The sequence below is a fragment of the Choloepus didactylus genome, chromosome 17 (assembly GCF_015220235.1).
Source record: "Choloepus didactylus isolate mChoDid1 chromosome 17, mChoDid1.pri, whole genome shotgun sequence".
Taxonomy (NCBI): Eukaryota; Metazoa; Chordata; class Mammalia; order Pilosa; family Megalonychidae; genus Choloepus; species Choloepus didactylus.
The window spans coordinates 63,742,943-63,756,348 of NC_051323.1; the positions used below are offsets into that span (position 1 = coordinate 63,742,943).

At 40.7% G+C, this 13,406-nt stretch overlaps 1 protein-coding gene across 2 annotated transcripts in view; it reads left to right on the forward strand.

Annotated features, from left to right (window-relative positions):
- EDAR (ectodysplasin A receptor) overlaps positions 1 to 9,256 on the forward strand; it is a 105,337-nt gene extending 96,081 nt beyond the window's left edge. For both annotated transcript variants that reach the window (XM_037806806.1, XM_037806807.1), the window contains exon 12: positions 6,637 to 9,256. In XM_037806806.1, coding sequence (XP_037662734.1) covers positions 6,637 to 6,959 — 323 coding nt within the window. In that variant the 3' untranslated portion in view covers positions 6,960 to 9,256. The remainder of the gene's footprint in view (positions 1 to 6,636) is intronic.
- The last annotated feature ends 4,150 nt before the right edge of the window (positions 9,257 to 13,406 follow it).

Here is a 13,406-nt window from a genome sequence, read left to right on the forward strand (position 1 = left end):
CAGGCACATTAAGAGAACAGTGTTTCCTGCCTGTTTCACAGATGGGGTGGAGAGAAATGCATCGTCAAAGTCTTCGAGCTCCAGGATGAATTGTGCTGAGAGTGCAACAATCTTGACAATTGTGGGTGGAGGAGGCTTCTCCTCCACTGTTCCCTTCCCATCCACAATGACGGGCCCAGAGAAGGGCAGCCCGATAAAAAACAAACAAAAATTGAACGTGGGTGGTGGAATCAGACTCACCAGGGTTTAAATCCCAGATGGGCCTCTCCTGCTTGCAATGAAAGAATTTTCTTAATCTCTGCCTCAGTTGCCTGTAAAATGGAAACATGGAAACCTGCCTCTTTGTTGAAGAACAAAATAAGAAGCTTATAAATTGTTCAGGAGAATGCTCAGCACATATATGCCCATAGTCAGTGATGGGAGCAGTTATAGTAGTACATGTCATAACACAGAGTCAGGCTAAACTCTCCTCCCCAGGAGACAACAAATCAGGTGCAGCAGAGAAGAAAGGAGCCAGAGACCCAGAATTGCAATGTCTGTACGGCCCTTACTAGCAGTGCGACCTTAAATCATTTAACTTCTCTGGGCCTTAATATCTTCTTTTGAAACAAGAAATACTACCTCAACTGCTCTTACTGCCACCACTAATACCAGTCACTCTGAAAACTGAATGAGAAGGGGACATAAAGCACCTGGCACCTAGTAGGTGGTCAGCCGTGGGAGCTTCCATTCCTATTTCCACCCCCCTCTCCCGATGGCTCTCCTCTGGTTTTGGCCAAGGCTGGATCACACCAGCCTCAGGTAAGCCAAGAGCCCTGACAACCCTGTGAGAGCTGTGGGCAGATCAGCCCAGAGCCTGCCAGGGAGCACGGCACCCTGGGAGCCACCAGAAGAGCATGACAGCATGCCACTGCTCCCTAACAAAACCACAGCTGTTCCAGACTGCTCCAGGCCACGTCCCTGCTGGTCCCACCCAGCACCTGCTGCAGAGCGGGGGCCTTGTTGCAGAAAGCTCCATGCTCCTCACTGAGGTTAGGATTTCCCTCACTCCCTGCAGACTGGTCTCTGGTTTCCCTGGCATTCGCCCTGTGGACTTTCCCCTATTTGGACTGGGCAGCAGGACTGAACTTGGTGCACACACCCTACTGCTTCCAGTTCATCCTGTTAGCTGAGTGCCAGCATACTGAGCCCTGGCCAAAAATAACTACTGAGGGTGAGTCCTGGGGGCCCAATAATTCTACTTGGTTATCTGCTGAAATGTAGCATGTCTCTACAAATATACATGCCCGAGTCAGCCTGCCTGGTCAAGCCCGGCACGGCCACGGGATGTCAGCTGTCCAGTGGAGAATGGTCTGGGGTTTGCCTTCTATTGCCCCAGAAAGCCCTTCTCTGTTCCAAAGGATGTCTTGGTTTTAGGAACCTGGGATGGTGGTTTTCAAATAATTTTAGGAACCCCATGGGAAGGAAGAGCCCCTCCAGGAAAACTGGAAGGGTGAAGAGGTCAAAGCCCTGTTTGCTCAGCTACCCTCTTGCACCCCCAAGGGACATGTGTCTTATAGTCTGTGGTGATGCTGACACATAGCAAAGGCTGCGAGTGTTACAGTAGTAGTTTTCAGCCCTGGGTAAACATGAGAATCAGCTGGGGAGTCTTAAAAAATGTCTTTGCCTGCCCATCCCATTCCCATCAGCTCCAGGATTCTGATTTAATTAGTCTGGGGTGAGGCCCAGATATCAATTTTTTAATTAACCTTTTTATTTTGAGATAATTGTAGATTCATATGCAGTGGTGAGACGTATAGAGATCCTCTCTGCCCATCAACCAGTTTCCCCCAATGATAACATCTTGCAGAACTATAGAACAAGATCACAACCAAGATATTGCATTCATGCAGTCAAGGTACAGAACTTGTCCATCACCACAGGGATCCCCCATGTGGCCCTTTTACAGCCACACCCACTTCCCTCTCAGCCTCACCACCTCCTTAACCCCTGGCAACCACTGTTCTTTTCTCCATTTCTATAATTTTGTCATTTCAAGAATGTTATATAAATGGAATCATACAATATGTAACCTTTGGGGATTGACTTTTTTCACTCAGCATAATTCTCTGGAGATTCATCCAGCTTGTTGTGTGTGCCATCAATAGTTCATTCTTCTTATTGTAGAGTAGCCATCCATGGTAGGGCTATACCACAATTTGTTTAACCATTTATCCATCAAAGGATATCTGGATTGTTTCTGGTCTTTGGCTATTATGAATAAAACTGCTTTAAACATTCCATGTAGAGTTTTGTGTGAACATAGTCTTCACTGCCTTGGGATAAATGCCCAAAGGTGCAATTTCTGGGTCGTATGATAATCACATGTTTAGTTTTTTAGAACAAACCGCCAAACTGTTTTACCAGAGTGGCTGTACCATTTTCCATTCCCACCCAGCCATGTGAGTGATCATTTCTTTGCATCCACACCAGCATTTGGTGTTGCCTTTTTTATTTTAGCCATTCCCTTAGCTGTATATTTTTATCCAATTGTAGTTTTACTCTGCACTTCCCTAATGTCTGCTGATGTTGAATACCTTTTTATGTGCTTATCTGGCATCTGTATGTCCTGGAGGATGAACTCTTATTCATGTCTTCTGAACATTTTCTAAGTGAATTGATTTTTACTGTTAAGTTTTGCGAGTTCTTTACATATTCTAGGTACTAGTCTTAGTTGGATATGTGGTTTGAAAATGTTTTCTCCCTCTTTGTGGCTGGTCTCATCCTCTTAACAGGTTCTTTCACAAAGCAAAAGTTTTTAATTTTGATGAAAACCAGTTTATTTCTTTTTATAGATCATGCATTTAGAGTCAAATCTAAAAAATCTTGCTGAGCCCTAGATCCTAAAGATTTCTAAGTTTTTTTCTACAAGTTTTTTAATTTTACATTTTGCATGTAAGTCCATGATCCATTTTGAGTTTATTTTTGTATAAGGTATGAGACAGATTGACATTCAATTTTTGGCCTATGGATGTTCAGTTTCTCCAGCACCATGTTTCAAAAAGGCTATCTTTCCCCCATTTAATTGCTTTTGTATCTTTATCAAAAATCAGCTGGGCATATTGGTGTGGGTCTACTTCTAGGTTCTCTGTTCTGTTCCATTGATCTATGTATCCATCCCTCTGCCAATACCACAGCTCCTGATTACTGTAACTATAAGTCCTGAAAACAGGTAGACTGATTCCTCTCACTTCATTCTTCTCTTTCAAAATTGTTTTTGTAATTCTAGTTCCTTTGCCTTTTCAAATAAATTTTAGAATAATCTCTTATCTACAAAATATCTTTCTGAGATTTTGATAGGAATTTCATTAAACCTGTATATCAATTTGAGGATAATTGGCATCTTTATTATTTTTAGTCTTCCAATCCAATGAACATGGAATAGCTCTCCATCTATTTAGATCTTTTGATTTCTTTCATCATTATGTAGTTTTCAGCATACAAGTCCTGTACATGTTATATTTACACGTAAGTGTTTCCTTTTTTAATTTCTGCATGATTGTAAATGATACTGCATTTTTAATTTTGGTGTCCATATATTCATTAATAATATTTAGAAATACAATTGAGTTTTGTATGTTTATCTTGTATCCTGCAATACTGCTGCTCTCACTTATTAGTTCTAGGAGGTTTCTTGTAGATTCCTTGGGATTTTATTTGTAGATAGTCATGTCATCCGCAACAAGGACAGTTTTATTTCTTTCTTTTTGATCTCTTCTTGTTTTATTTAAATGGCTAGAATTTCCAGCACTATGTTGAATAGTAGTAGTATACATCTTTGCCTTGTTCCTGATCTTAGAGGGACAGCATTCAGTCTTTTGCCATTAAATATAATATTAGCTATAGGTTTTTAGCTATATTCATATTCCCTTTCATATTCCACTTCATATTTCCTCTTTGACTCATGAGTTAGTTAAAAGTGTGTTAGTTTCCAAGTGTTTGAAGATTTTCCTATTATCATTCTGTTATTGATTTCTACTTTGATTCCATTGTGATCAGAGATCACATCATGTAATTTCAATTCTTTTAATATAATTTCAATTCTTCTAAATTGTTGAGTTTGTTTTATGGCCCACAATATAGTCAATTGTGACATATGATCCATGGCACTTGAAAAGAATGGGTATTGTGCTATTGTTGGGTGGAGTGTTCTATAAATTTCTATTAGATTCTGCTGGTTGATGGTGCTGAGTTCTGTATCCTGCCTATTTCCTTTTAGTTGTCCTGCCATTTGTGGAGAGAGGTGTTGAAGTATCCAGCTATAATTGTGCATTTGTTTATTTCTCCTTTCAGTTCTATCAGTTTTTGCTTCACATATTTTTCAGTTTTGTTGCTTCATGCATACATGTTTGAAAATTGCTGTCATTTTTGGTCAATTGACTCTTATTATTATATAATGCCCCTCCCTGTCTCTGGTAATTTTCCTTGCTCTAAAGTCTACTTAATATGATATTAATATTAATTAAATTTCCCTCTAAGATCAGGAACAAGGCAAGGATGTATATTACTACTATTCAACATAGTGCTGGAAATTCTAGCCATTTAAATAAAACAAGAAAAGATCAAAAAGAAAGAAATAAAACTGTCCTTGTTGCGGATGACATGACTATCTACAAATAAAATCCCAAGGAATCTACAAGAAACCTCCTAGAACTAATAAGTGAGAGCAGCAATATTGCTGGATACAAGATAAACATACAAAACTCAATAGTATTTGTAAATATTATTAATGAATATATGGACACCAAAATTAAAAATGCAGTATCATTTACAATCATGCAGAAATTAAAAAAGGAAACACTTACGTGTAAATATAACATGTGCATTTAGAACCACACCAGCCAACTATAAGTTTAGCTTCAACCATCCATATTATTAATATTAATACTCCTGCTTTCTTTTGATTAATGTTTGTATGACATCTTTTTCTATCATTTTTACTTTCAATCTGCCTATATAATTCTATTTGAAGCAAGTTTCTTCTAAACAGCATATCATTGGTTTATGTTTTTTAATCTAATTTGCTGTCTTTTTTTCCCCAAGGCACAAATGATTTTGGCAATATATTAGGGGTTTACATAAGTATATTATGGTTTTTTTCCATTAAAAAAAATTTAGAGCAGTTGTAGGTTTACAGAAAAATCATGACAAGTTTTGTGTTTTGATTGGCATATTTAGACTATTTACATTTAATGTACTTATGCACTTAAATGTTAAATTTAAATCTGCCATTTCATTTTTTGTTTTCTGTTTATGCCCACTGTTTTTCCTGACTTCCTTCTACCTGAACATTTTTGGAATTCCATTTTCATTTTTATCTATAGAGTTTTTTAGTGCACTTTTTGTTTAGCTTTTTCTGTTGTTGCTCTAGAAATTGTTATTTATACAGCACTTATTACAGTCTATTGCTGATGTCATTTTACCAGTTCAAGAGATATTAAAAGATCACCTATTTATGTCCCTTTATGTCCCCCCTTTGTAATACAATATTCTTAAATATTTCTGCTATTTGCATTTAGAACCACATCAGACAACTGTTAAGTTTTGCTTCAACCATCCAACATAATTTAGAAAACTCAAGGAAATATCAACATAATTTAGAAAACTAATTTTCTGTATTTTTTACTTACCATGTTCTTTTTTCCTTTCTGTTGTTGCAGGCTCCTTCTTTTATCATTTCCTTTCTGTTTAGAGAACTTCCTTTAGCCATTCTTTTAGGGAATTTCTGCTGGCAACAAAGTCTCTTAGTTTTTCTTCATCTGAGAGTGTCTTGACTTCCCCTTAATTCTGAAAGATATTTTCACTTATTAGGAGATTCTTGGTTGACATTTCTTTCTTACAATACTTGAGGAATATTGTTACATATATATGTAACAATATAATGCATATATATGTAACAATATAATATTCCCTCTAGCCTTCATGGTTTCTGATGAGAAATCTGCTGGTGTTATTTTTCTCTGGCTGCTTTCAAGATTTTTTTCTTTGTCTTAGTTTCAGAAGTTTGATTGTGTTGGAGTTTTAGTTGTACTTAGTAGGAGGGATAGGGAAAGTTATGTCTACTCCATATTCTTGGAAGTACAACAGTTTTTTAAAAAACACTTCAGTCTAATGGACAATGAGGACTGAGAAACACTAGACCACTAAGTTCTAGTTATTTGGCTCAAATGTCCCTAGTCTTGGGTTGTCACTAATAGCAGCCTTCATAGAGGTAACCAGTGACATGATAGTGCCCCTTTAATCCTCTCCTCAGCTCCAGCCCCATGTAAGACAGGGGTTTCCTAACATGGATGACCTGAATTGAAGGCCTTGGAGAGTGCTAAAAATGTTCTTGAGGGGATTACTTTAACAGTCAAACTCATGTTTATTTTTGGAGGATGGCTAGGGTTATTATTGTGATTGGGGCACACAGAGAAGCTTCTTTTGTGGCTGGCAAAGTTCTGGCTGGTGTTCACCTTAAGCTATGCATTTGTTTTGCATGGTTTTCTGCATGTGTTTCATTTTAAAATTAACAGTTTTTTAAAACAATGTGTAATGGTGTTAAGCTTCTGCTGACTGTCACTTTCTATGTCTGTCTGTGGCCTTTGGTTTCCATAGGTCTTAGCCCCACAGAGTTGCCATTTGATTGCCTTGAGAAGACCAGCCGAATGCTCAGCTCCACGTACAACTCTGAGAAGGCTGTTGTGAAAACATGGCGCCACCTTGCTGAGAGCTTCGGATTGAAGAGGGATGAGATTGGGGGCATGTCAGATGGCATGCAGCTCTTTGACCGCATCAGCACGGCAGGCTACAGCATTCCAGAGCTGCTCACAAAACTGGTGCAAATCGAGCGGCTGGATGCTGTGGAGTCCCTTTGCGCAGACATACTGGAGTGGGCTGGGGTTGTGCCACCCGCCTCCCAGCCACCCGCAACATCCTGAGACGCATGACTGTGAATTGTTCTTCCTTGGGATGAGCCAAGGGACCTGAGGGCTCTGGAGCTGTGAGTGGTGCCAAAAGGATCAAGGCTTTTTCCGTTGTCACCAGGATATACCCTAGGCTGTTCCAAAGTGCAAGAGGAAACACCTATCTTCCAATCTAACCAAAGATAAAGGATTAAAGCTGGGATACTCCCAGCTACCCATTTATACCTCACCAGACAGAATGAATATTTATTCATTCATCCAGTCAGCCGTTAATTCATTCTGTAGACATTGTTGAATACCCAAATGAACCTAACAATGTGGCAATGACAAAGGTGAAGAATCTGGTCCTTACGTTTAAGGAGTTTACAATCTAGTGGGAGAAATAAGACACGACATGTCTACACATTGCTTCAATAGAAGACATAAATCAAACTGAATAAAGGGATCCAAGAAAATGTAATAGAAGTTCTAAGAGAGGGAGATGGCTGGTCACTGGGGTGATGAAGGAAGGCTTCCTCATGAAGAAAGCAGCTTGAAGGTTTTGGGAAAATGGCTGTAAAATGCAGAGACCCCATGTATTATTTCGGGTTCAGTACAAGTGTGTTAATATACTATATTATTTCTTTAGGATTACTATACCTATCATTGAGGTCATTCATAGTTCCTACAACCCTTTGAGTCAATAATGGAAGAGCTCTCTCTCTAGTCTGCTTTATGTCACAGATATGCAAGGCACGTATTTTTCCCATGAAGTAGACCTGTGTAGTAGCCAATGTTCTTTATTGCCGAAGTCCAAGACCTGGTAGCCCAGTGGTTTTGTATTACATGTGAATTGCCTTCCATTCTCCTCATTAGTCAGGTTTGACTTTACGGGGACAGCAATGCTCAGGATTATAAGCAGTTTAAATTATAATGTGTCAGGCTATGCCTTTGCATCAAACAGAAAGTAGTAGTAAATCTGCTTAGAAAGGAAAATGACAACCTCCTAGATTTCAAGAGTATCCAAGACTTATGGATAAGCCCCATGTTGTGCGAGTTTTAGACTCCAGGTCTTCTGAGCCATTCAGTGAAAACAGACCCCTGCAGTGTGATGGAGAGAGCCCAGGGCTTGGAGTCCAGAGACCTGGGTTCTAGTTGTGCCACTTTGGACAATTTTCCTCTCCCTCCCTTGGCTTCAGTTTTCCTTCTGCAAAAGGGGAAGTATGGAGTAGCCAGGTTCTAGGGTCCTCCATGAGTTTGTAATCAGGAAAAGTAAGGTTCCAACAAGCAAAAAGAAAGTAGAAATGAATGAATATTGGGAGTTACCAAGTAAAATGGGAAAACAGAAAAACTCAGACTTGGAGTTTTCACAGAAACAGTAATTGTTTGAAATAACATTTAAAGATAAAGTTAAGAAACTGACATTGCTCTTGGCAGATTATTTTATTATACCTGTAATTGCTAAGAGCTCGGGAGCCAGAGCAGTGATCACACATGGGAGTTAATTTAGAGTTCACTGCTGGTCTCCTTTAAGGACAAGTTTGACTGCAGTTATTATGAAATTAAATTCTCTGACTTATAAAGTGATAAATGTATTTTTTAATTGCTCACATGACTGAGCAAATGCTTTGGGGGTGGGGGGTATCAGTCATATATTTAAAGCCAACAAGCAATTTCCCACCAATGAATGTAGAACATACTGTGATAGGATCATAATTAGGTCCTGAATATTTAATATCATCATTCACTGTGTCTGCTGCTTTTTTTCAGAACCTATTTGGTATATCCTTTGCTAAATACTGCACGGCAAAACTTAATTATCCTTTTAATTCCTCTTTAAAATCCTATGGTGCCCCTTTCCCCAAGCTTTGTGATAATGATGATGAGAATCTTTCCCTTAATCAGACTGAAAATGTCACATGGTGAGTATTCCATTCCAGGATAACAGCTTGCACCTTCCTTAGAACAACATCGTCAGTGGAGGAGAAGGGGTGACGGCTCTCTCGGGGTAGTTTTGCCTGGTCTTGCACTATTAGAATTCTGGGGACAAGGGCCCATATTTCAGTGACTTAACCTGCCACTTTTAGGGAACTAGACCTTATACTGTCACACATTCCTCTGCCATTTATTTATTTGGAAACAAATCCAGGAAGGGTTTACTCTGCTGGAGCTTTCACTGACATTATGGAATTCAGAATCAGTGGGGTCGCAGGCTGGGGCCATCTTTTTGCTCTACTTTGAAAACATTTTTAAATACCCCCAGAGCTAGGTATGTGACCAGTGAAGCCTTAATTGTCAATATTTTTGTCTAATTCTGTATATATAACTTATTATATTTTACACTCTCAATAAACAGAAAGATCAACAGACTGCTGCAGTGTGAGCTCTTTGGGGAAGGGGGTGGTGAGTGGAGAAAGTTCTAAGTTCGAATTGTTCTGTTTTCTGATGAGACTATAGGATTGGGACCAGCCAAATTTGAGTGACTTAAATGTTAGGCCCTGGGTCATTCATTCGGCAGAAGTGAGTATAACAATGAGATTATGTAAAAACCACCTGGAACACTGATTTCCAGGTTGTCATCATTGGTTTGTAAGGCATTGTGTCACTTAACTGCTGCTATATAACAAACCATCTCAAAATCCAGTGGCTTAAAGCAACATTTATTATTATTATAGCTCAGGGGTCAGTATGGGTCAGCAGAGCTAGGTTGAGTTAATTCATCTCAGCTGAGCTTGGTTATGCATCTGCCTGGGGCTCCTGCTTGCTAAATACCTTAATTGCGGCAACTATGATCCACTGCCTCTCCTCCTCCTCCTAAAATCAGTGAGCTAGCCCAGGACTGTCCTCATCTCCACAATGACAGAAGTGTAACAGAGAGCAGAAACACAAAATTTCTTAAGGCTCAGAACTGGTACACTGTCACTTCTAGCTCATTCTATTGGCCAAAGCGAGTCACATGGCCAAACCCAGAGTAGGTACACAGACTCTGCCACATTTGTGTGAGGAACTGCAAAGTCAAATGGCAAAGGGCATGGTTATAGGGAAGGGTAAAACGATGGGACAGACACTGCAAACATCTATAGATAGTTTCCCATTGCTACTTAAACAATTTACCACAAACAGTGCCTTAAAACAACACAAACGTATGATCTTACAGTTTTGGAGTCAGAAGTCTAAAATGGGTTGGCAGGGCTACATTACTTCTGGAGGCTTTAGAAGAGAATCCATCACCTTGCCTTTTCCAGCTTCTAGAGGCTGCCCACAATCCTTGGCTTGTGGCCTTCTTCCATCTTCCAAGCCAGCAACCACCTCACTCCAACCTCTGCTTCCTTCATCACATCTCCTTCACCCCACCTCCCTCTTTCCTTTATAAGGATCCTTGTGATTACATTGGGCCCACCTGGATAATCCAGAATACTCTTCCCATCTCCAGATCCTTAACCTAACCATATCTGCAAAGTCCCTTTTGCCATGTAAGGTCACATATTCACAGGTTCCAGGGGTTAGGACAGGGCCCTCTTTGGGGGGGCCATTACTCTCCCTACCACAACAGATTTGTAAATGATTGTGAAATTTAGCACAGTAACAACTTCACAGACAGCACTCTGTCAAAATGTACTTTCCAGCTGGGCCTATTTTAAGTATACTTATAAAGTGCAACTAAGCAAATGGCAGGCTCCTATTGGAGATTCTGAAAGAATGGACTGAGAATTTCCAAGAAGAAAGCAGGGCTGGTCTGGAGGTGCTCAGCTCCAAGGTGTGTTTAGTGGGACTGCCTGCCCTGTCCTGCCTGAGTGGAGGAGCCCACCCTGGAGGTGGTCTGCATCAGCACCTGTGCCGGTTTGAATGTATTATGTCCCCCAGAAAAAGCCATATTCTTTGTGGGGCAGACATAATAGTGGGGATTAAGTTGGAACGTTTGGATTAGGTTGTTTGCATGGAGATGCACCCCACCCAACTGTAGATGATAACTGACGGGATATTTCCATGGAGGTGTGGCCCCACCCATTCAGGGTGGGCCTTGATCAGTGGAGCCATATAAACGTGCTGACTCAAAGAGAAGAAACTCGGTGCAGCTGTGAGTGATATTTTGAAGAGGAGCAAGCTTGCTAGAGAGGAACGTCCTGGGAGAAAGCCATTTTGAGGCCAGAGCTTTGGAGCAGATGCCAGCTGCCTTCCTAGCCAGCAGAGGTTTTCCGGATGCCATTGGCCATCCTCTGGTGAAGGTACCCGATTGCTGAGGTGTTACCTTGGACGTTTTGTGGCCTTAAGACTGTAACTGTGTAGCAAAATAAACCCCCATTTTATAAAAGCCTATCCATCTCTGGTGTTTTGCATTCTGCAGCATTAGCAAACTAGAACAGCACCCAAGCTCTGCTCTCCTACCTCCATCCTCAGTGATCCAAAAGGGCTGTGGCAGAGCATTCCATGATTCCCCACAACCTAGAATCAGAGGGTGTCTCTTTAGGACTTTGCTCAGATTTATTTTTAACACTTCCTAGTGAATCATTCACTTTTGCAACAACAATGGCTTCTGAGGCCTAAATGAGTTACTGGCTTTGTGTAAAACCCATGCTCCAGCTGTGTTTTGCTTCTTTACCCAATCCACTGGGGTCTCTCAGACATATCTTGCATTTTGTAGTAATAAGCTAAAATCCTGGTACTCCTTCCCAGGTGTGGTGGAGTGTTTTATGAATTAGGTTCTGTTTCCATAAAGAGCCACTTCTGATGAGTCAAAGGTTTCTTTCCAAGTTGAACTTTTTGGTGCAGTGATACTCTGATATCCTCTTCAGTCCAGTAAGGAGTTGAAATCTTAGCATTTCATTAAAAAGATCCAGTAAAAAGATAACCAGTGGGTGAAAATGGAGAAAGTTTAAAACCATTTGCCTGAGAATCATCCTGAACCTGGTCTGTCACTCAACTTAAAAGTTACCTAGTAGTTCCAAATAAACAGGTTCTTTTTCATGTTCTTTTTGTTCTTATTTCCACACTGCTGGTCATCATAGGATAGCTACTTCACTAAGGGAAAACATCCCAATACAGAAGTCTTCCTGGGCACTTTTCAAAGGGAGTTTCAAGTCACTTCTCCATGCTTTGGTTTATCTGTAAAATGGGGAAAGTAATGTTACGTTGCTTTTAGAACTGTTGTGAGAATTAAATTAAGCAATAAATATAAAGCAGTACTCCACTGGCACATAAGGTCCAAGAAACGTTAGCTATTGCTACCATTATTAATCTTGAAGGGTATTAGGCTAATCTTGAAGGGTATGAAAACTAATAAGCCATTTAAAGTAATGTTTTTAACTGCAAAGAATTTGAAAAGTGGGACCATCAATTCAGAAGGATAACAAAGTTCTTGGAGAGATATTATAAAAGAAAAAGTTGATACATTAAAAGGGGAATCTAAAACTAGAGATAAAAATGGTCTCCTATATTCTAAAATTTAAATAAACAAATGTTATTGGTTTAAATCTTTGACACCAGCCAAAAGTATCCTAGAGAACTGAGTCCAGATTAGGGGGAGGCAGACAGAATGGATGTGCACGTCTCAGGAAAGCTCTCAACCAGCTGCCAGCCCAACGCAGCTCCCTGGAAAACACTACAGGTGCACTGCCCAGGAAGGGAAGGCCGGATGGAAGCAGGAGACTCAAGCTCAGGGAAAAATGCTCAAGAGGAAAAGTAGGAAACATAAGTTACTTGTGATAGACATGGAAAAGGAAAGGCCAAATTGAGCTCAGAGCAGAACAGTTGTGATATTATCTCATCACAAAACAGATGCAAAATAGATGTTGAAGGAATAAAAGGATTTATTAAGTATCCATGTATATAGGACCGATTAGGGGATCAAAACCACCACACAGCGGTGTGCCCTTCCATCCAAGTGCGCAGGTAAAAGGTGGGAGCTTGATGGGAACAGAGACCCTGTGGGATGAGTGGCCCCAGACCTTGGGGACACCCTTGACCACTCGGAGCTTCAGTCTGTGAATCTATCAGGGTCCCAACACGATGCAGATGGCACACTCAAATGAGGTCAAGTTAAGGAGGGTTTAATTAAAGGATTAGTTAGCACTATGTGGCCAGGGTGTAGAATCACAAGGTGCAGTTCCCCAGGGCTTAGGGTCAGCTCTGCTGCTCCCACACCTGGACCCAAAGATATGAGAGCAGGGAGCAGGGTTGTGGGGAGGAGGCCCTGGAGAGGCCAGTGACCTTTAATTGAGGGATATAACTGGCAGAGGTGACCTCACAGGGAGGAAGCGGGGGAATACATACCTGACCTCATTGCCCAGAGGTCCCAGGGCCCTGCAAAGCAGCCCCTTCAGGTCGGCCTGAGGGACAGAAAGCAGCTAGGGAAGGGAGGACCAACACAGAACAGCTTGCCTGAAGGGCAACTCGGGACAGGAGAGGCAGTTAAATTTCTCTTACAAATGTCTCATTTTGTTATATTCCTGATGCTGCTAAACGTGAACTATTTATTTCTCTCCT